This window comes from Acanthochromis polyacanthus, chromosome 10 (genome assembly GCF_021347895.1).
Source record: "Acanthochromis polyacanthus isolate Apoly-LR-REF ecotype Palm Island chromosome 10, KAUST_Apoly_ChrSc, whole genome shotgun sequence".
Classification (NCBI taxonomy): domain Eukaryota; kingdom Metazoa; phylum Chordata; class Actinopteri; family Pomacentridae; genus Acanthochromis; species Acanthochromis polyacanthus.
In genome coordinates this window covers 36,238,680-36,262,615 of record NC_067122.1, presented here as the reverse complement: position 1 = coordinate 36,262,615, position 23,936 = coordinate 36,238,680, and the positions used below count along the sequence as shown (strand labels likewise).

General features: G+C 38.3%; 1 protein-coding gene across 1 annotated transcript; it reads right to left on the bottom strand.

Moving 5' to 3' along the window:
- Positions 1–971: 971 nt before the first annotated feature.
- Positions 972–16,552, bottom strand: LOC110965080 (LON peptidase N-terminal domain and RING finger protein 3). The gene is made up of 12 exons (XM_022214007.2): positions 15,698–16,552; positions 11,584–11,702; positions 11,377–11,499; positions 11,179–11,295; positions 10,881–11,079; positions 10,711–10,795; positions 9,959–10,073; positions 8,225–8,346; positions 7,613–7,771; positions 7,356–7,518; positions 7,101–7,250; positions 972–5,695 (listed from the first exon to the last, which is right to left on the bottom strand). The coding sequence occupies exons 1-12, from the start codon at positions 16,371–16,373 to the stop codon at positions 5,537–5,539; spliced, it is 2,187 nt and encodes a 728-aa protein (XP_022069699.1). The 5' UTR covers positions 16,374–16,552; the 3' UTR covers positions 972–5,536.
- Positions 16,553–23,936: the final 7,384 nt, after the last annotated feature.

Here is a 23,936-nt window from a genome sequence, read left to right as displayed (position 1 = left end):
TTTTAAATTGTGGGCTTAGAGTTATTCATATTGATGTTTTATCTAAGTATTCCACTCATAATTGCTGAGCATGCAGACTATTGCCCTTATATCATAGTGAATGCTTGGGTTATGTGGAGGCTCATGTACTCACCAACACAGAAAGTGAACAACAGTTTCAGGAATCAGGGATTACCAAAACTAGATCATCACACTGAGCTCTACAACTGCTTTCTATAAAGCCTATGGGTTTTGTCTATCTCTTCATACCAGGAATGTCAAACTCATTCCACAAAGGGCCGGTGTGGCTGCAGGTTTTTGTTCCAACTAAGCAGCATCACACCAGACCTGACTGGTGTGTAGCCTACAGCACACAGTCTGACCAATCACCTGTCTGGAGACTGAGATCGGTTGATTAAATGAGTCAGGTCTGGTGTGATGCTGCTTAGTTGGAACAAAAACCTGCAGCCACACCGGCCCTTTGTGGAATGAGTTTGACATCCCTGCTTTATACAGTCAATGTTACCTCCTTCCTGCAGTCTGTGTGCTTCTAAGCTCAGCTTTTAATGAGCAGTTAGGTAATAATATTAATTAGGTGAACAGCAAGGTGATCAGTTCTGTCTGCCAGCCCATGAGATAGTAGTATCAAACATCTCACCTTATTATCAAGAAACCAGATAAGTGCATTTCCTAAAATTATGATCTGTTCCTTAAAGGTTTGAGACATTTATTCCCCTTTAGTGGAGAATGTTATCTTGTTCGTGTCTCTTTCTAAAGTCTGTTGGAATAGTTAGGGGAAAAAAGTCCTGTTGTTCAGATTCAAAGAAAGCTGCTTCTCTCATCACCTGTTGTGTTTTTGTAATCAGCTGAGATAAAACCTGTGACTCATCTGGTGAATTATTGAACACGAACTGAGTCACGTAACGAGTAATCTGAGCAGCTGCTTTCTAAGAAACAAAGCCGACCCTGAAGAACACAAAGGAGACGCCATACAGAGTTCCACTGCATTTATTGTCCACAATCCCAAACAGGATCAACAACTCAAACCTTTTGGTTTCTTCACAAGTTGTAGCTTCAGACTGCATTTCAGCAAATCAACGCATTCTAATGTTTTACTATCAAAAACAGACATGAACACAAAACATCAGAGAGATGTCAAGACACACATTCATCTTGTGCAAATTCACCTGGACACATTTAGAGGCCATGAGGAGAGTTTAACAACCTTTGACAGAAGCAGGCCATGTAATAGCTGAAGTCAATACAAATATTTGGAATCTCAGGAGCACTTGCTGTTTTCAGATTTTTAGAAGTATTTAGTTAGAGAATTTTTAGATGGGGTAACAGACCAAGAAAATGACAAATGTTCCTGTCCTTGAACACAGCACTGAGCCCCAGCTGTTCCTTAAATCACATAAACAGAAGCCTCACAAGGCCTTTAGTTTGTTTCCAAGAACCCTTTCAATTTTTATTTCACACAGAAACCAGATTTCACAGCTTTGCAGTTGAAGTGACACAATCTCTCATGACCTGACAACTGATGGTGCATTTTAAAATGGGAACATTACATTAGATTTTAGAGCACTGATGGGACTCTGATGATACACAATGTTTGTTCAGACTCTCAGATTACATGTATGTACACAAATGAAACAACAATGACAGGAGAAGAACAGAATTAGGAAGCATCATTTTTACCAGAGTTCGGTTTGTGTTTGAATTCTGAAAGGTCATGATGTCAACGCCATGCTATCGTGATTGCATAGCTGGATGAAAAAATATCTTCTACATTGCCAGTGTTGTTTTCACAAATTGGAAGAGGTGATGATGCAGAGAAGGAAAGGAAGGAACAGAAATGTTGGTGCCAATTTGTCAGCAATGATCACAGTAATGAAACTGGAGTGCTACAAAGTATTAAATGATACCATTGAAACCATTCCGACCTTTGAGGATTCAATACAAATGCCAGTGTATTTCAAAAAGGTCATAGCTTATAACCTGTGCTGTTTATTACAACATTTTCTTCTGAAGTGATCTCTGTGACAGTCTATGAAATCTGAACGACAAAAAATATACTCCATTTCTGTATTGATTAAAAAAACACAAAAATTAACTTGAGATGCTGTAATTATAGTTATTAATCCATCAGGTTTTATAGGGAGGTGAAGCTGAGCATTTTGTCTGCTAGTATGTAAAAAAAAAAAATCCCACGTTTTTAAAAAGCTATGAAATGAAGGTTTTAGCTAAGTGAGCATAGCTTTTAGCACATGAGAACAGTTAATTGTAAACATCCTTTATGTATTCTTGTTCCATGACTTTTTATATATGCAGTCAGTCTAATTAAAGCATATTTTAGCATTTTGAGAAGTATACGTGTTTGCTTTCCTGCCTAAAGTTAGTTGTTTGAATGCTAAATATGAGGCTACAGTCACCAGCAGGTTAGCGTCAGTTAGCACAAAGACCGAAGGTAGGAAAAGAGCTAGCCTGTGCTAAAAAATAATCTGCCTATTATCACCTCCAAAGCTCACTAAATGTGTGTTATTAATTGTTTAATTTGTATGTAACACAAAGTTTAAACATTGAAAAGTTCTCATTTTAAAGGGGATGCTAGGATTGCTGTTTGGCTAACTGGCTGTTTGGTGCTAGCTTTGTAGTTAGCTAACAGACATAGAAAGCAAATAAATGCCCCAAAAAGTTAAAAATGTCTCCAACAGTAGCTGATTTGTTATAATTTAGATGTTTTGTTAGCTTTTTTGTTTTACTTTTAACTGTACAACACACATTAATCCATATTAGATGCTAAAAGTTGCTAATTTTTCACATTGGTTGAAAAAACTCACATATTGTCCGTTAAAGTGGATGGCATGAATTTAAGGTGAGGTGACACTGCTACTTCATTTGTTAAGGTAACATATAATTGGAATAAATGGGATGAACAAATATGTCAATGAGACAAAAACAGGTTACTGCAAGCTAAATTACTGTAGTTGTCATTGCTGTTTAGGTGAAAATGGAAGGAGTTCAACTTAAGGCACTAGAACTGCTGTCACAAATCAACAAAATTCACCGAAATCTGTTTTAAACCAAACTCCACATTGGAGGGATGCTTCATCTTTGTTTTTGTGCGTGTACGGGAATAGTTTTTTTTTTTTTTTTTTTTTTGGAAAAGCTCTGAATTATTGTGTTGTCATGTTTATATTTAAAATAATAAATAAAAAACCACAACATATTTCATTTTTAGGTAGATTTTCCCTTTACATTGATCAGGAAACACATTTGTCCATTAGTCTGAGATACTTAAGTGATATGCTTTTACACTGCATGTGCGATTATACTTGACTAGCGGCTATTCCCTTTCCATTCCATTTGACTTATTGTAACTTTTTTGCAGTTACCATCTTTAAACGTTATTTAACACACAGAATACTTGGGTCTTACACAATAGATTATAATGCCATATTTGGAGTACATGGTAGAATATTGCTGTCATATTTCAACTATCTCAATGCAGGGAAAAATATCAATACCATATCAATGCATTTTTATAACTCCATTACATGGCTTTGGCCCTTTATAAAACAATAAATGTGAATGGTTTGACAAGACACTCCCTGCACTATTACACATGAAATATGGAAAAACAAACACGCCACTAAGTGAAGAAAATCATAAAATACGAAGAACCTAATCAATGTAGAAACGTGTAAAATCAAACGCATGTATAAAAGAAAAAAGTTTTTAAAGATAAAGCTCAACAATCTCTTGCATTCTTCAGAACTTAGCTTCTGCCACGTAAAAACAGTTAGGTCACAGACATCAGCAAGGCCTCAATGCTTTTCTACGTAGTTTTCTCAAAAACTGGGATTTCTTTGTTTTATTTCAATTCATGCTATTGTGAAAAAAGGAGACAAAGGTACCTAAAAATGAGCCTATAAATTCACAGATCCAGAAGGCACTGGCCTTAACCATACATACATCAGTCACTGTTGAATGAATGGAGATGTTAAATGAATGGAGATGTTGTGACAGGTTGCATCACACTTCAGGTTTGTATTTCAAACCACCAGATGATTTAACTTGATTCTGTGATAATCCAAGTGCTTTAGTGTTCTGACTGCAGCATGCTGACATCTGCCTGCACCGTTTATTTCCCTTACTCAAAGTGGAAGTGCAAAGTAAGTCAGAATAAATACTGAATAAATACACTAAGCAGACGATTGGCATCAGAAACCCAAATGTTGGTGGGAGTTATTTCACTTCTTGTTGCTGAAAGTCCCTCTTTTTGCCTGTACGAGCATCTAAGAGGCTGCTGGGAATCTAAATATGTTTAAATCAACGTAGCTTGGATTGTTAATATTCAATAAAAATACAAAATTTGAGTCAATGGTGATGTGAAAATAGAAGTTCTGGGAGGGAACGAAAGTTTGAACTGTGCCGTTTACACTGGCAGACATGTCAGCTCAATAATAGTTGTTTGGGTCAGATTTCAATCAAAAAAACAATAAAAGCTTTTGAAAGCGAGTTAGCTCAGGATCTCTCTCTCTGTCTGTGAAATGTAAACAATGTCACTGCATGCATAAATAATGACAAAATAAATAGTGGAAAACAATTTCAAAACATTAAAAAAAGGATGAACAAAATACAAGAACAAGAGCCTTAAAGCAATGTAAAGGTTCAGTCCGTTGTAATTCAGCTGGATGAGATAGAAATGGAAAGAAGCGAGGAAGCAAGGAAGACCAAGTAGTTGCTGATTATTGCTAGATACAGTAAAGATGGCAAAAAGATGAGATAAATGGGATTACAATCAGTGGAGGAGTAAAGTTAATATCCAATCCTTCTTTTTTATACTATTTTTCACTCAACTTCAATGGGTGCATTTGCTCAAAAAAGGCAGATTTATAGTTTGGTCTCTTGCAGAATTTATATTTACAAATAAAGACGTGATTGGTTGAATTAACGGCAGCCTGATTTGCAGCTTAAAGCTACGTTCAGACAGGAAGTTCAGGTGTGTGATTTATTTTTTTTGAGTTGTAAACTGCCAAGTTTTGTCATTTGTTTTTCCAAATTTCTTACCGCTCAGATCAGACAAAGTATTGCTAGAAATGCAAGAGAAAGAGCAGAGAATTACAAATATGGAGGAGAGCCGGAAAGGCAAAAGCGGACAGAAGACAATATAGACAAAAACATACATTGAGAATGTGCGCATCAGCATTGTTATAGTGAAGTATAATTCTGTTTAAACTAACATCTGTTACATATCACAAATTACGACAGTCAGGTTCCTCTCCTGTCTGAATGTAGTTTTAGTCTGCAGGTCTGCTCAGGTGCTAGCTGTGATGAGAATATCATCCATGGAAGACATCTATTTATTCAGATCTACATTTCTAGGTTTGCTGTTGATGTGTCGATGAAATTTGCGCTACAACCAGGAAGCTGCAACAACTTCAGTTCTTTGTGCATCAAAAGGAAGAGCAACAGGTCAACTGCTGCTGCTGCTGCTGCTGCTGCTGCTGCGGGGGGGAGGCGTGCCGAGCGCGTGGTTACGTTACTTTCAACATCACCGGTGTCGACTGTGCGCCATGAAGAGCAGAACCTTACGGATGCCGCTCAGACGGTCTTTTAGAGAGGTGAGGGCCAGAAACGGCAGCTGAGCTCGACCCTCTAGAGGAAGAACAGCGAGTAACCACCAACACCAGGAAGGACCGTTAGGACTGGCCTGCAAGGAAACACAACAGAGGACACAGTGAGAGGAGCGTTTTTTAAACTTAGTCTTATTCTTCTATTTGCTGCTGGTCTGAGTTGGGTCAGGCTGACTTTGTTCTCGTTTCCTCTGTTGTAGAAACTCAGAAATTGTGATTCTGGCATCAGAGGAAGCAGCTGTTTCAAATACTGGTTCTGACTGAGCAGATGACTGAATAGATGTTTGGACAGCCAGTAGTTAGAAGAGATGACTAATTTCTGTTTGAAATGATTTGCGTGAAAGCCAATAGAATGCTGAAAGATGCTGATTCTCGAGGGACAGTTGCAGCTGATAATATATCACATAAAACACTAATGTTATTGTGGTGGTGTTAGTGCATATAATATTAACAATTTTCATCAGAGTCTTCATTTAAACATTACTAGAAACCTTCTTTTACCATTAGAATCTCTCTTAATGGATTTTTATTGTGGTTATTTTACTTGTTCTTCATATATTTTACTAGATTTGTCACAATGTTTTAATTAAACTTGTTCATTTGCTTTGGGGTTATTATAGTTTTTTTTTTCTTTCATGTATTTAGCGTTTCATCCTCTCTGTGTTTTCCCCTCGTACTGCATTGTCTTCTGTGTGCAGCTGCTTGAAACTTTGTTTTAGAAAGTTGCTATGAAAAGAAAGTTATTAAAATGAGTAAGCATCAGTATTTAAACAATGAAATCATCATCAATCATCATCCGGAAAACATCCAATTCTCCCTTTGTATGAAAATGCAGCCTACAAAGAATTATTGGACATTTAAAAGCAAACAAAAATGCAAAAAATGTGCATTTTTTAGGGCCATCACATTCATATAATGACATTATCATTATAAGAAAATTTAGAGAAAAAAAAAACACTATCAGTCCTTCATTGGCAAATTCAGTTCAAAATGAGGAATAACCTGTAACCATAACTATGAATTGTTCCTATGTTGGAGTGTCAAGTAGATAGTTACTGGTGCTGGATTATTTACTGTTCTATTATATGTACACTACCGCTCAAAAGTTTGGGATCACTTAGAAATGTTTTTTTCAATGAAGATGACATTAAATGAATCAGAAATCCAGTCTAGACATCGTTAATGTGGTAAATGACTATTACTTTTAATGGAATATCTCCATAGGGGTACAGAGGAACATTTCCAGCAACCATCACTCCTGTGTTCTAATGCTACATTGTGTTAGCTAATGGTGCTGAAAGGCTCATTGATGATTAGAAAACCCTTGTACAGTTATGCTAGCACATGAATAAAAGTGTGAGTTTTCATGGAAACCATTAAATTGTCTGAGTGACCCCAAACTTTTGAATGGTAGTGTGTGTTATTAACTTCCTTTATAAAAGAATACTGACATGTCACACCACCTTTAGCGTGCATTGTTACCTGAAGTTCACAGTCTTTCTCAGGCATTGGTCCAAAGTGTCCCTCTATACGTTCCTTCTGCTCAGCCTTCAGAGAATTGACCCAAACCAGGGCCTGGTCGTACACAGTGTCATGTAGAGACTGTAGCTCCCGTTCTGCTACACCTTCCACCTGCATACAAACACAAACACCTCTGAGTTATAACATCTTATTTTATTTCAAAGCATCTCTCCTCCATCCCTCTCTGACCAGCTGTCCATGTCGCCCAGCTCGTACCTTAACATCTTCCAGATATTCTATATCTGCTGTGTTGTATCCGTCCCTCTCTCTGTGCTGCATGACTTTAAACCTCCGTCTGCCGATTGTATCCACAACCGAGCGGCCATCGGAGAAGAACTTCACATCGCGGATCTCCAACAGGCAGCCGTAGTCAACAAACCTGGAGGCAGAGGGAGCACAAGGTCACATTTCCTACACTACTATATGTAAACTGAAACCAGCGCTGCACACACAGCTAGCATCCCAGCACTGACCCTTTGAGGTTGTCTCCCAGACACATGCCAAAGCTGTTGGTTCCTGTCTCCATGCACCGGCGGATCATCAGCCTGTAGCAGGGCTCAAAGATATGGAGAGGACACGGCACAGTGGGGAAGGCCATGGTGCACACAAATATAGGCACGTTCTTGTTAAGACTGAGGAGAGACAAGAAGAAAGAAGAACGAGTTTATATTAAAGAGCAGAGCGAGGATATGTAATGTCTTCTTCTATCATTAATAAACTTTAAGTCCTTCATTTTCATTTTCATGGATGGAGGATTCCTATTTCCTATTATAACTAAAAACACACTGGCTGCTGTGAGAGTGAACCAGTTCTGCTCCAGTTTTAGTGCAGTTATTTACTGGAGTGACAGGTTTGCGTCAGCCTCTAGGAAAGCTACACTTGACGCCTGACATAACGTCCGCTACAAGGTCAGTGTGTCAGACTCGTGTGCCGCCTACTGTAGGTCAGTGGGTCAAACGGCAGAGGAGGGGATTCAATTTTAATGTCAGATATAATCTGTCTAATGAGAGAAAATGGACGAAAATGGAGCAAGAAGAGCACATAAGAGCTGGCAGGGAGACAGAGCAGAGGGCAGCGTAACTTACTTAGAGAGCTCAGCCATCTCCTCCTGGTGGATTTTCTGTCTTTCCATTAGCTCAGAGGGAAGATACTTAGATATCAGGTTCTCCATTAACACTGTCTTACAGTACTGCCTCTGGACCAGGTACTGCAGGGACACACAGACACAGTAGCAATGAATATTCATATACAGCCTTATCATACACAGAGCCCATTCAAAGTGCGTTGAGGAAACAGATAAAATACAAAATACAGCACAGCAGAGGTTGAATAAAGCTGAATAAACTGCAAATACATTTAACAGAATAATTCAGGTCGATTGACGAAAACAGTGATAGAAGACCTAATATAGGACATAACATACAAAACACATGTAAAAACACTAAAGTTTATTATATAGAAAATATACAACAAAATAGAAAAAGATGAATTAAATTTAACAGCATTTTCTTTTCAGATATGCTGCTTTTTGTGATGCTTTTATTTGCCAGGGACTGTTTTAGTCTAAACTGGTGTTATTATAAGAAGGAAACTGATTGTTGTAGAATAAAAATGATAAAGAAGTTTGTCTACTGATGCTGCTCTTGAGATCAGTGGACAAATCTTCCATAAACACAGCGCTGGAATTCTCATTAATTGACCTTTTTTGGACAGTTTTCAATCTTACCAGAATATGTGGGGAAACTATTGTAGCAAAGAAAATACACAAGTGGTCAGACAGCACAGGATCCTTTGTTTTGCAGTTAAAGCCTGCTGTATGTTTATTCCAAAATATCGTGTTAAATACACCTGATTGATATCAGCCTTGATAGTGACCTCATCAAATGAGCAAGAATCAGTGATGGCAAGAACTGAGCAAAATGAAACATAGTTTTTTGGATCATTTAATTCAGTATTTTTAATAGAACCTCTATTCATTTGGTCAAAGTTTCTCTATAATAAATTTTTCACTGTAGCACTTTTTTTTTTACTCAGAGTATATTTTACACTTTATTGTGCGTTTTGTGCTTTTGTATATTTTCCCTGTCTCTTTTTCATTCTACCTTACTGTCTACAGATATTTCTGCTTATTTATTACTCTGCCAAGAAACGCGATAGAGCTATGTGACAATCTGTGTTGGTTGTCTGTCTGTCTGTCTGTAACATTACTCAAAAACAGACAAATTGATTTAGATGAAATTTTCAGGGAAGGTCAGAAATGACACAAGGACCACCTAATTAGATTTTGGCAGTGATGTGGCTTATAGTCTGGATCCACGGATTTTTTTAAAGATATCTGTATCATTGCAAGATAGCAGCACTGTAGCTATGACAACAGCTGACCACTATGTCACCTGCCTGCTGATCAACCCCTGTGGACTACAAATTGTGTAAAGATTTCATCTGTCAAGAATCATTCAATGACTGAGCAGCCTTGGTGGAGTACTGCTCTCTGAGTGCTTTTCTTGCTTATATTTGTGGCGGCATTCACTTTACTCTTCCTGCTTGCTACTGTAATGACAGAGTTTTTCTTTTAGGATCAAATGAAGTATTTCTATTCTATTCTAACCCCACAGTCATCCCTGCAATTTGGCTAACCTGAAAATAATCCCAGTGAGTTACACACAATGTGGTATGTTAATTTGAATTGTGGTAAAAAGAAACCACTGATATCGGTTTATCATCTGTACACAGAGAGAGAAAGTCTGCTGGATTCAGTTCAGATCACACTGTCTGCTTGTTGATGTTACTTCAGCCTCATGGATTATTTCATGACGTACCTCAGACAGCTCCTCTTTACACAGCGGACACTTGGGGTTGTGATCCAAACATCTCTTCAGACACTGAAGACAGAAAGTGTGACCACATGGCGTCGTCACCGGCTCGTAGAAGAGTCTGGACGAGAAATACACAAACAGTGTAAAAAACACTGATGCTACAGTGGAAACTACACACTCACTAACACTGAGAAAATCTGGGTTTGTACTAGGGGTGTGAATCGCAGAGTAGCTCACGACATGACACTATCACCATATATTACTCACGATAACGATGGTGTCATGATACAACAAATGCGAGACAATCATCTATGATACATCTGTGTAGCTGAAGAAGAAAAAAATACCCCCAAAAATACAAAAAGCAGGAATTATGAATGAAGTGATGACTCTCAAAATGGTCATGGAAAGTTGTGGAAGTGATCCAATGTGCTACCTTACTGATATATTGCCCCACCCCTGCTTTGTACTGTGATATTTTGTGTGTCTGCATACAGACTGCAGGCCATAACTTGATTCTTTGTCAGCTACTGGAAAATGATTTCATTACCGGCTATATTGCTGCCAACAGCAGTTTATGACATGTTACACAACTGCTAATGGATTTATAGCATCGTGAGCTGCTTTTTTTTGAAGCTCCACCTAGACTTTTAGTCAGGCTGGAGCAGAGAAAAATCTGTTTTTTCCTTTGAGTCTTTTTGTTTTTAGACAGACATTTTGCAGAGCAGGATTTTGTTGGGTTATGTAAATCTCACCTCATGCACAGAGAACACTCCAGATCCGCTGGATCCAAGACGTCACCGACCTCAGAACTCAAAGAACCGGGCGTCTCTGTTGGCTCTGAAAGGAGAAACAACCAAATAGTAAATAAGATTAGACACTGATGATGTGTTGAGTGTATTTTTGTGCACAGGTGTAACCTTACCAGACTTTGACCTCTTGCAGTCTGCGCTATTTTCCCATCGCTCCTCTTCTGCCTCCTCTTCTGTGCTCCTTCGCTTTCGTTTGAGGAGGAAACAGTGACCGAGCCTCCGGAGCTCCGGCTGACCTTTAACATGACTCCCCTCTGACCTCTCAGGTACAGGAAGACTGGAGTCTGAAGGCAGTGAGCAGGAACTGATGGTCTAAAGGACAAAAAGATGGGAGAAGAGACAATGTAGGCAGTGACAGACAAAAGCAACCAAGATGATTTAGACTTCTACCAGTGGTGGAGTCTTTCCTACCTGGAAGGGAGCCCTGATGCTGCTTTTAATGTGTGCTCTGGAAGACAGTATGTTGGAGCAATCTGAGATGTGTTCAGGGACCTGACCGGTGACCGGAGCCAGGAGTTCACTGAGCAGCTGAGAGGAAAAAACAAGCAATGAAACAAGCTAGAAAACACACAAAAGATGACAAATAGCAAACAGGAGCGTCATGTTTACCTTGAGAGCCTCCGTCTTGGCCACTCTGCAGTCAGGCTCCATGGACAGACACAGCAGATACTCCCTCAGAGCCTCCTCCGTCCTGCCCAGAGACACCAGGGCCTGAGCTTTACGAACATGACCCTGCAGGGAGAGGGGGAGATTTATATCACACTCACAACAAAGCCAGTAAAATCACAGTTTGTCTGTTTTGGCGGTGTCTCATACCTTGGACCAGTGAGGCTTCAGCCTGCAGGACATCTCAGCGTCTCTCAGAGCGTTTTCATAGTGTTTCAGGCTGGAGTGGATCTGGGAGCGATTACTGAACAGTATGTGGTCCAGAGGTGCTGAGGAGAAGAACAACAAGACGATAAACTTCATCCTGATGCCTGCTTTTTGTTTCTCTCTGCCTTTTTTAATTCTCTTCTCTTCTGTCTTTCTACTCATTCAGCATCAAACAAAAGGTTGCAGTTTTTTCCTGTTAAAAAGGAGTTTATTTCAGCTGTAAGAGGTTCAGACACTAAACCTACAGAAAAGTTTTTCTTTCACTAGTAGTGTGTCAAACCATGTTTATCAGTGTAAAACATTTTTAAAAACTGCAGAAAAAACATGCTAAATGGCTTCCCAAAGTCCAAAGCAATGTACGAACAACAACATTCACTTGACACTGATATATAACAGACAATCACAGCAGTGACACGATCAACGGCTAACCTAAACATCTCTTCATTAATCAATCATCAATCAATAATTTTTCTGGCAAACACACTAAATATTTTGTGATTTCAGCCTCTCAAGTGTTAAGACTTGCTACTGTCCTGATATCTTCAAAAAAAGACACTTTAAGATATCATGTTAGACTTTTAACTCTACATTTTTCTTTCTGCCATTTAATACACCAAAGAATTAATTCATCAAGAAATTCACTGGTAGAATAATTAATAACTGAAATATGTTTGGCAGACCTAAAAAAAAAAAAAGAGTACAATGATTTATAACAGGGTGGCATAGCAGCAGTGATTTAATTGAGAGACTACAGACTTAATTTCTGTCTATTTTTTCTTCTAAACACACTAAGTATTCTGTGATTTCAGTTTCATAAATCTAAGGGCTTGTTTGGGTCCTGTTTTTAAAAATCTTTTAGCAAGTAGAATTCTTCCTAAAAAGAACATTTTAAATATCATCTTGGATTTTTTTAGGCTGGATGTTTTTAGTTTTTTGCTTTTTCAAACACTAAGCAATCAATTCATCCGTAAACTAACTTGTAGATTAATATATCTGTTACTTTTAGGTCTAAGAAGAACAGAAAAAATAGAGTAAAAGTACAGACATTAAATTTACATTGAAGGTACAACAAAGAAAAGATGAGAATCAGCAAATTTCATGCATTTTTTTTTCTAATAAATGACTTAAACTGAACATAATATTCTTTAAATCATGAAACAACTCTCTGTCTCTGTTTCAGAACTCCTCCCTTCAGCTAAGACCTTCATATACTCTGTAAGACTCCTGACCCCTTTCATGCAACTGTTTCGCAACCAGCTGCAGGATTTAAAAAAATAAGTCCATAAGTCTTGTTCGGTCTTAACAAGCTCAATTTACCTGTGATATAATGACTCAAGTTGTTTGACAGAAGGGATGTGTAAAATGGATCAGTTTCACATTATAAAATGTGTTATGAAAAGCTGCTGCCTTACAAAACCATGCAGCACTATCAAGGTCACCCACATTCCAGGTTTCGTAACTATACAAACTTATGCAAATGTTGCACTTGGCCCTATGGGAATCAGAAGGAAGCGTTTTTCCTGGTTTCTGTTAAGACGCGTGGAGTAAATCACAAAAGAAATCAAAGCAGAAACATCAGTTTAGGAAGAAACTCTGAGCTAAAAGGATCGTTTTACCTGATAAAATGTTTTCACATTGTGGATTTAAATGCACGGCGGCACAAGAAATATTGATTATCTCTGGATTTCCTTCAGGCAGCGTGAATGTATGTGCAGAGAAACACACTCCTGCTAATTATAGCTCTGAGGTTTTTGTGCTGCATTAATTCCTTGGAGACGTCCCCAAACTGCTGCATGCCACAAACACAACCCTGATCGTAACCTAGAAACAGCTCTGAGGCTCCACCCCATAATAACAGGTTAACTCTGATCCGGGGACCAGATTTATGTCTGGAGGTGAGAGCGATGACAGATTTTTGGATGGTGCTGAAGGACGATTGTATAATGCAAACACAGAGTGAAACTAGGACAAACTCAAAGCAAGTTAGCGGTTTTATCTAAGACATGAGACATTTTGGACACACCTTCTCATTCAGTGCTTTTGATTTGTGTTATTTTCTACATTGTAGATTAATGCTGAAGATAAGCACTTTTTTGTTGACAACATGATTCCATATGTATTATTTTATAGTTTGATGTCTTCAGTATTAATCTACAATGTGCAAAATAATTTAATCTAATCCATAGAATGATTTGGTGTGTCCAAACTTTTGATGGCAAACTTTATTTTCACTAATACCAAGACACATGTAATAAATGCAAACCAAACAGCAATAAATGAAGAATACAGGAATAAATTTTGCATGTCCACACCCTTCTTTGGCTTTCCTGAGATGCACAAATTCTTCACTGAAGCCAGTGTTGGGGAATTTTGTGCAAAATTATGCCGAATGATAATTACACAGTCGCTTCTGTTATCAAGACCTTTGCTAAGCATGCTTTTTGAACAGTACAGTGCTGCAAAGCTTAAAATTGAGGGGAAAAAAAGACCAGAAAATATTATGCATATAATAATGAAAGTTTGAATATGCATATTCAAACTTTCAGCTGTCTAATGGAACTATGGCACAGATCTTGAAGGAGTCCACTGCTTTAAACTTACACAAGCGGCCAATAGATGCAGCGCTGTGAAGGCAAAGGAGGTCAGGCCAAGTATCTCTGACACTGTGGCCGCAGCAGAGGATGGTCATCCCATTTATTATTAGAATGAAATGCAACAACTGCATCCATCACTAAAATACTATATATATATACACACTATATATATATAAATACAGCGCCCTCCACAATTATTGGCACCCCTGGTTAAGATGTGTTGAAAGGCTTGAAATAAACTCAATTTTTATTGCAGAAGCATACTTTCACACTAAAAATTGTAGAAAAATGTATTATGGGAGAGGATTAGGTGCTGTTTTGTTGGCAAAAGGGAGTTGTACAAAGTATTAACATCAGGGGTGCTAATAATTGTGGCACACATGATTTGATGTAAAAGAATTATTTCTTAATGTCTGATTTATTCCCCACTGAATAAATGCACTTGAATTAAAGGTTGGATTTTCCACTTTTTTCATAGTGGTCCTCCCAGCACTTTACATCCACCTGTATACACCTCTGCTGCTGCTGTGTTGGTTTCTAAAAGCTGTATTATAGGTTCTTCATTGGCTTTGTGCAGTTAAGGTGACTTTTTTAATGTTTCCATGACCCCCTTTTCATTGTTCACTTTTGCTGATTAAACAAGCAGCCTTTTTATGAGTGTAAAATCACTTCTAGTCAGCCTGGAATCAATCACAAGCCCCTGGGACCACTTTTAGGGCAAGACTTGAAACACAATTGCAGTGACTTTATGATGACTTTCAAAGATCTGAACCCATCAGAGGAGACACTTTCTCTCTTTCTTTTTTAAGTAGCTGTTAAAATGAAATGCTTAATATCAGTTCCACATGTAATAATTATGATTTTGTACTGTATGTCTTCATTTTCTTTGTTTATTAAATTGTGGCCTTTGTTTTTTTTTTCTTTCTCCTGCTTTAGGTAAGTCTGTTTGCCAAATATTAACATAGTATCCCCACTGTAAGGATGTGAAATATTATCTTGTAAGTTATTGTGAGCATGGGAGGCTACTTTTTGTTTTGTTCATGGCTTTTAAGCATTTGAATATTCCATTTTGTATTTGGTTGTGTTGCCTGTCAACATCACTGAGCCTAGTGGTGACCTGCAATAATACCCTTGACCTACATTTGCCTGATTCATTGTCTGACGTTACACAATGAGGAGCTGAGGGAGGCGGGTTACGTGCTTACGCAATGTTTGGTCCAGTAGCTCAGCCTACATAACCCTGTTACCCAACACATGGCCGCAGAGAGGAGCCTCTGCCGCTCACTGAGAATGTGACACACTTATGAAACTACTGTTATGTACAATAAAGTGGGCCTTATTGATGGAGTTTATTGCTGTTTCATAAAAACATCTGACATGTTATTGTGAACTTAAGTTGCACAAGCGCAGGCCCACATATTCTAATAAAATAAAACGCATGGATAAACAGTGTGATGTCCTACCTATCAGTATGGCTTGGTGGTATTTCTCCAGCGCTGCTTCCATCTTCTTCTCGGCGTACAGCCCGTTGCCTTCCCGCCGCAGCCGGCCGGCCTGATGCAGGGCCGGGAACCACTTGGCCAGCAGGCTGCTGAGCACCACGTTCACCCGGTAGCTCTGCACGTCGGCCACCCTGGAGCTGTCCCTGCACTGCTTGCACATCACCGGCCGCTCCTTCTCCTTCCTCTCCCGCTCCAGACACTTCTTGCAGAAGCAGTGTCCGCAGGGCAGAGTGACCGGCTCGAACAGGAAGCTCAGACAGATCCGGCAGCAGAAGTCCTCATAGCCGCTACCTGTGGCACCTGAAGCCGCCGCCTCCTCCTCCCTCCCCGGGCTGCCTCGCCGGCTCCCCTCGCCGTCCTGCCTCCTGATACTTCCAGACAGGTACTCTGTGAGGTTGGTCAGGTGAGCCGGTCTCAGTCTCTCTATCTCCGAGGCTTTTCTGTACACGTCAAAAGCTTCCGTGAATTTGCCCCCGAATGCGAGCGCGTCAGCCCGCTTGACCATCAGCTCCAGCCGGCTCCCCGGATCTCCGACCCCCGCTAGCTGGCACTCGTAGATCTCCGCGGCCAGGTCGAAGTTTTTAGACTGGAAAGCCTCCGCTGCCAGATGCAGCATACTCTCACTCTCTGTCCCCATACAGAGCAGGCAGCTGGACGTCTATCCTTGGCTGTGTGTGCAGCATCCCCCGGTCAGGGGCTCGGCTGCTCCGTGCGGTGTTTTCCTCTGCTGGGACGCAGCGACTGAAGCGCTTGGTCATGGTGCAGCCCATCAAGTACACACATTATTCTCAATGGAGCAGACGAGCAGAAAAAAAACTGTTATGTAAAAGTGTGTCATGTGACGGCCGGCAGCTGCTCTCATTGGACGAGTTTAGAAAAAGTGTTACAAAACAATCCGCCTTGTAACAGTTTCAGCGTCGGGGCCGCAGCAAGGAGCCGTCTGACCTGCATCGGGGCCGGGTCACCGGGGGACCGCAGGCGGGGCACCGGCGGAGGTCAGAGGGCTGAGCTGGCTGCAGGGTCCACCACAGCAGCAGGACGTTAGCATTATCAATAAGTCAATCCAAGTATTATATATGTAATCATGACTCGTGAGTTTTCTCAGAATGACTGTGGACTGTGACCTGCTTAACTTACATCAGTCTGTATGGCACACTTTACGTGCCAAGTTACATATGCACAAACTGGAAGGCTAAAGAACGCTAATATGAGTGTCAGTTGCATAAATGTGACATTTATTTGTCTGAGTTCACATAAAATGCCACAAACATCTTATTTGCTGCCCCTTTGACACACTTTGTGACTGCTCTATAAATGAATATTTTAATATTAACAGAGGTCAGGATGTCCAAACTGCACCAGAGACCAACTGTGCACTGAAAAAAACAGCGTGACCTACATTAATTAGAACTGACTTTTGAAGTAATTGTGTCATTGCAAAACAGATTTCTTTTCAGTCACATTTTTATCATTTAAAAATTGATATTCCTTTCAAGAATGAAATGGCAAAAAAGTTAACATCATCTAGATGAATTGTATTTATTTAGGGGGAAAGCTATGCAGTGAGTTATGGCACAAACACGCAGTCTGAATATAATGCAGGATATGAGGACATTTAACAGAGGTTGTCCTGTATATACATACATTTACACTACCGTTCAGATGTTTGAGGTCATTTACAAATGTCATAATTTTTTAAAGAAAAGCTTTTTTTCAGTGTAGATCACATTAAATGAATCATAAATCCAGTCTAGATATTGTTAATGTGGTAAACAACTATTCTAGCTGGAAACGGCTGATTGAGATTGGGAATAAACTGCATTCCTCAAGAGCACTTTGGCAAATTTTGGACCGAAACTCCAGATCTAGTCACTGTGACTCCTGGCTTTAGCTGCACTATGAAGATAGAAGAACTCTCCAAGCAACTCTGCGAAAAGCTTTTTCAAACCATAAGTCATCAAATGGAAGCAGGTTTACAATTTCCAAGTTACTGAAGCTTGTAGCTCCTTCAGAGGACTCATCCCTCACTGGATTCTTTCTTGCTCTGTCACTCAGATTTTGAGGACGAGGCAGATTTACACATGCGTCATACTCTTTTCATTTCTTAATGATGGATTTAACTGTACTCCAGATTTTATTCAGTGACTTAGAAATTTTCACGTGTCCATCACCTGGCTGATGCTTTTCAATAACCTTTTCACAGAGATGCTTGGAGGGTTGTTTTGTCTTCATGGCGTAGATAAAGTCAAGAATGTCCAGGGTGTCAGCTGTGATAGACTCCAGCTCTCTGCGACTTTAATCAGGATTAAGTGGTGTATAGATAATGGATGGATGGACTTTAAATGAGTTCAACACTTTTAAATTAATTTTCATTACTTTGTAAAACATCTGCTTTCACTTTGATGTGAATGAGTCTTTCTCAGTAAATTCTCATCAAAAACCTCCCTCTTTGTCCTGGAACTGTGGCCGCAAACGAAACAGAATAAAACACAATAAAAGAGGAAAGCGTTCGAGGAGAGTAAATACCTTTTATAGGCACTGTGGACTTGCTCACCTTTCACACTGGTTTTACACCTGAAAACAAAACATTACTCCATATCAGTACCAAACAAGGAAGGATGTTCCTCTTGTTATTGCCTCTGAGATCATTTTTGTGGGTACTATAAAGTCTGGTCAAATGTCAACTTATCAAACTGTGTGACTGCCTGAGAACAGTTTTATAATTTCACCAGCCAGTTTAGCCAGTCACTGTTGCATAAAAGTGCTTGCATAACACCAAAAACATCCTTTTGAGAGACACGTTATTTAACACATCTAGAGTTCTGTCAAGCTCTGATGTGATCTGTCACCTATAATGTCAGTTCTGCTGATATTAATAAAAAAAAAACTCACAGCACTGACTCACTGTTATTTACTCTAAAATGCTGTTGCATGTTAAAATGTGTGTTATATTTACACCGTGTACATCTGCTGAGTGCATCAGGGGTTCTTGATAAATGCGAGTTCACTGTTAGAGCTGGAATATGTCATTTTAGAGGGACAGACGCTGCAGATTAATGAATGAATGAATGGAACAGCTGCTCAGTTCAGTAACACATGGTGGTTAATGTTTGTATATGGATAACTGACATTACTGAGTACTCTACCATTTGTTGTTACACTGTAACTGTCACTTGAATGGATACAAAAAAATTCCAAGTCCATGAATAACCCCTTGATTGCAGTTTAATCCAGAATTTAGAAATGGAAGGAATATGGCATATGTGTGAATCATGTTTTCCATGAAAACTCACACTTTTATTCATGTGCTAACATAACTGCACAAGGGTTTTCTAATCATCAATGAGCCTTTCAACACCATTAGCTAACACAATGTAGCATTAGAACACAGGAGTGATGGTTGCTGGAAATGTTCCTCTGTACCCCTATGGAGATATTCCATTAAAAATCAGCTGTTTTCAGCTAGAATAGTCATTTAACACATTAACCATGTCTAGACTGTGTTTCTGATTAATTTAATGCTATCTTCATTGAAAAAAACTGCTTTTCTTTCAAAAATCAGGGCATTTGTAAGTGACCTCAAACTTCTGAACAGTAGTGTGTTTATATGTATTTATAGGACAACACCTGTGAAATGTCTTCCTATCCAACACTATATGCAGACTGCACCTGTGTACCACAACTCTTTGTATGACTTTCCCTCAAATAAATGTAAAACATTTGGATTAACGTAACTATTTTGCCATTTCATTCTTGAATAGAAGCCTCATACTAAAAAAACAGTTTTACACTGACACAGTTACACCTAAAGTCAATTTAAATTAATCTAATTAGGGCATTTTTCTTTTCTTATCTCATGTGCAGTTTGGACAGCCTGACCACTGCTATAATATAATAATATTAATCATTATTTATAGATTAGTCACAAAGTGCTTCAAAGGGCAGACAAAAAGGGGTTTGTAGCATTTTATTTCCTATCAGTGAATCTGAAATAGACAAATATAAGTCACATTTGTGCAATCTATACCCATAAAAGTGTTATTTAACTTTTTCTAGCTTCATTTTCAGTATGAATGACTTGGCAGGTAAACTGTGTCATACCTACTGATGTAACTTAAGGAGGTCACAGTCCACAGTCAGTCTGTGAAAACTTGTGGTCACATGAGTCATGACTGCACATTATACACCTAGAAAACACGTTAAAAGTTACAAGCTTCAGTAGGTGAGATGAGACAGACTGTGCATACAGTGACTGTTCTTAAAGTACAGGTATATTTATAGGTATAAAATAAAAAATAGCGCAACTATGTAAGTATATAAGCATTATCGAGTCACTTTAAACCCTCCTGTTGTCCTCATTTACGGGCACCAAAAAATATTGTTTCCTTTTTTGAAAAAAATAATCAAAAATCAAAAATTCAGCAAAAAAAATCCCCAAAATTCTGAAAATTTGCCAAACCTTCAGGAAGAAAATTTCAATTTTTCCTTAAAAGTTTTTCTCCAAAGTTATATTTTTTTTTCAAAAATCTTCCAAATCTGGCAAGAAAATTTTTGTACATATTTTCAAAAAATGAGTAAAAATCTTCCATAAAATCAAAAAAATATCTAAAGTAATTACATATATGTCAGTATATTGATTTTTTTTGTGAATGTTCTTAAGAAACATTTTAAACATTTCTTTTTTCCACCAAAACAAAATTCAAACATTTCTCGAAAATGTTGAAAATGTGGACATCAGACAGTTCACTGTGAAAAAATATATTTTTTCCCACATTTTCAAACTTTAAAATGGGTCAATTTTGACCCACAGGATGACACAGGGATTAAACCTTGTATCACTTTTGTATTTGGTGTTTTCCTGTAAATAACTGAGCAAGAAATAGACTAGTGAGGGAGGCCACCAAGACACCTATGAGTCTTCTAAAGGAGTTACAAGATTCAGCGAATGAGATGAGACAGACGGTGCGTACAGCAACTGATCTTCACCAGGCAAAGCTGTTATAAGTAGCATATATGAATGAAAAAAGTGAGCTATAAGTACATAGTATGTAAATATAGAAGCTATACTGACATTACAGAGTTACTTTTGGACCTTATGTCTCTTTAATATCTGTTGTTATTCTGTAATTACAACTTCCAGTCAAAGTGGGATCGATACAAGAAAATGACCAAGTCACTGAATATCCATTGGATTACAGTTAAAGCCATAATTTAGAAACGGAAGGAACATGGCACAGCAGGCCGTCTTCAAAAACTGAGTGACCAGCAAGAAAAAGACGAGTGAGGGAGGCCACCAAGACACCTATGACTCCCCTGAGGGTCTCTGATGGTTTGTGTGTTTGTGTTTCTGTTTGTACACTGGAAAAAATGCCCCTCTCAAAACAAGAAAAATAACTTTTTTCAAGGAACTTTTACCTTGAAATAAGTGAAAAAATCTGCCAGTAGAACAAGTGAAAAATGTCTTGGTAAGATTTCTTGAAATAAGATATGATATTTAGAATATTGAGATCTTAAAATTAGCTGGGAAAACTTATTTTAAGCTGTATTTTACCAGGATTGTCAAGCTTAGGTGTCTTAACCCTCCTGTTGTCCTCATTTACGGCACCAAAAATATAGTTGCCTTGTCTGAAAAAAAAAATCTGCAAAAAATTCCCCAAATTTTTAAAAATTTGCAAAACCTTCAGGAAAAAATTCGTAAAAGTTTTATGTTAAAAGTTTGATTTTTAAAAAATCCAAAATTTGCAAGAAATAATAATAAAAAAATCTATAAATAGTACTTTAAAAAAAAAAAAAAGAATAAAAATCTTCCAAAAAGTTCTAATATTTTCTTTAAGAAAATTTGGGAAAAAAATCAACCAAAATCCAGCAAAATTTCACTGGATTTTGGTTGATTTTTTCCCCTAATGTCCTTAAAGGAACCTTTTTTTCACGTTTCTTTTTTCATACCAAAAAATGTTCAAAAATGTCGCCCAAAAAATGTGAAAATGTGCAAGTTTCCACTGTGAAAATATATATATTTTCCACATTTTTAAACTTGAAACCAGGTCAATTCGACCCGCAGCATCGCGCGAGGGTTAAACTTATTTTGAGCTTTCTTGTAAAATTTAGCTCAAAACAAGATAATTTCAAGATTGTTTGACTTAACAAGATATTTAAGATGCATTGTCTTAAAACAAGTCCCTTCATCTCACTAAAAATGTCACTTGTTAAGTGAATTTATGTTAAATCAAGTGGGATGAGACATTTTGACTAAAATTAAGACAAACAGACTTGGTAAGATTTTGAGTTTTTGCAGTGTATAAAGAAGACGACACGTGACACATTGGCATTTTCCCATGACTTGTGTGATTACTACAAAATGCACAACATGCTTTTGAATGTGAAAACATCAAATCAATGCATTTTTTAATTATATATAAACAAAATGCCTAACAACCGCCTAAAGTCATTAACCGCTTGAAGATAAATGACAAAATGCAATACAAGTTTAGGAATATTCTCCTTCAAAAATGTCAATTTCAGTAAAGGAGTTTCCTCTTATGATCTTGTGTTCACACATTTGTCAGGCAGAAAACATATATATATATATATATATATATATACACACACACACACACTGAATATAAGGTATGCTGGCATCACTGAGTCACTTTACAACTCTTTACAACCTCTTATCTCCTTAGCATTTGCTGTTATCCTGTAACTGCCACTTCCGGCCAAAGTGGGTGGCTTCCTAAAGTAGGTTCCTCACTATTAGGCTAGAATTAGAAGTAGGTTAATGTTAGAGTTTAATGACTGTGGTTAAAGGATTGTCCTCCAGTTGGTTGTGATACGAGCCCGCTATTATCAGCGTCACCTGAAGCCTATAAGTATTTACTGCAGTCTCCATATAAAACCTGTTTACTAGAGGGAGTGTGGAGTGTGTGAGTGGGGATTACTCAGTTAATCAGCGCTCATCTCAGTAGTAGCGGTTGAGGATAATATAGGTCGACTGGTCTAGCCTGTGAACTCAATCCTGAACACAGACACTGACTGACATCTACACCATGGTGGATGCAGACAGACTGACACACATGCAGAAACAGACAGACTGACATATATGCAAATGAGGGCACTTGCAGAGTATTATGCAAGGACACACTGACCACTCACACATAATAGTAAGAGATCCTGTTACTCCTTTGCACCTTGGAATTGTGTTTTGTTACGTCTCTAAATAGGCCAACAATGCAGTCCAGGCAGCTATTCCAGCACAGACAGTCTAGACGCTGTACACCAGGTTGGGACAATCAGTTCTCATGAAAGTCACCTCACCAGACTATTATACAAGTGCTTACTGGGCTTGGTTTGAATGCCAAGACTGTATACGGGTGTTTCTAAAGCAGGTAAATGATTCAGCTGTGAAAATATGTTTCAGGCCATCATTTGGGTAAGAACGTGTAAACATAGAGGAATGAAAGCATGACAGAAGCACTTGTTACAGCTAGAAATATACTTTAAATCAGATTTGAGCTTGAAAATGTGAGTCTGCGGTAGTGAATCACCATGAAAATGGCATTTTTGCTGCTTTGTGGAGCAGATTCAGTTTGTTTTATGGTTGTCTGACCAAGCAGAATCTGATATTTGTTGGTCTGTTTTTTTAAGACAGAATCAGGTCTGTGACTTATCAAAATGAAGAGAAGATAGTTTGTTTAAAATGTTTTTCCATATAGAAGATTGCTTAGATGAGGAGGGAGGTGACATGCATTGTAGTGTGCTTCATTGCACTGCATTTTCATTATAACTGTTGGATTGTTATTTTTCTCCCATCCTGGAGATTTGTTTTATATTTTAGTGTAGTTTATATTTGAAGATGCAGGTTTTGGTAGCACAGGGTTTTGCAATCTGTGCATTCATTGTGTTCTCATTTCCTTTTCTAAAAGAAACACCCGTTTACTATTTACCCTAAAACTTGTAGGATTTGACTCCCAGAGACACTCAACCCAGGAATCTTTCATTCTCGGAGATGTGAGGCTCATATCATCCTCAATCAGCAGTGTTTTGTAAGCGTGACTAATGCTAAACACTGCCTTTGCTTTAGTAATGCAGGTTCCCAAACTATAGAAAGCACAATGTCAGTTAGACTGACAGGAATGTCACTCTTTTTTCAAACATTATAAATATACAGAATATAAACTAAAGTTACTGACAGACTGACAAT

Excerpts from the sequence above, each read along its gene's own strand:
- LOC110965080 (XM_022214007.2), bottom strand. The coding sequence starts at position 16,373 with ATGGGGACAGAGAGTGAGAGTATGCTGCATCTGGCAGCGGAGGCTTTC. Across the intron at positions 11,703-15,697 it reads CCACCAAGCCATACTGATAG|CACCTCTGGACCACATACTG; the intron begins GTAGGACATCAC and ends TCTTCTCCTCAG. Across the intron at positions 11,296-11,376 it reads CCAAGACGGAGGCTCTCAAG|CTGCTCAGTGAACTCCTGGC; the intron begins GTAAACATGACG and ends TTTTCCTCTCAG.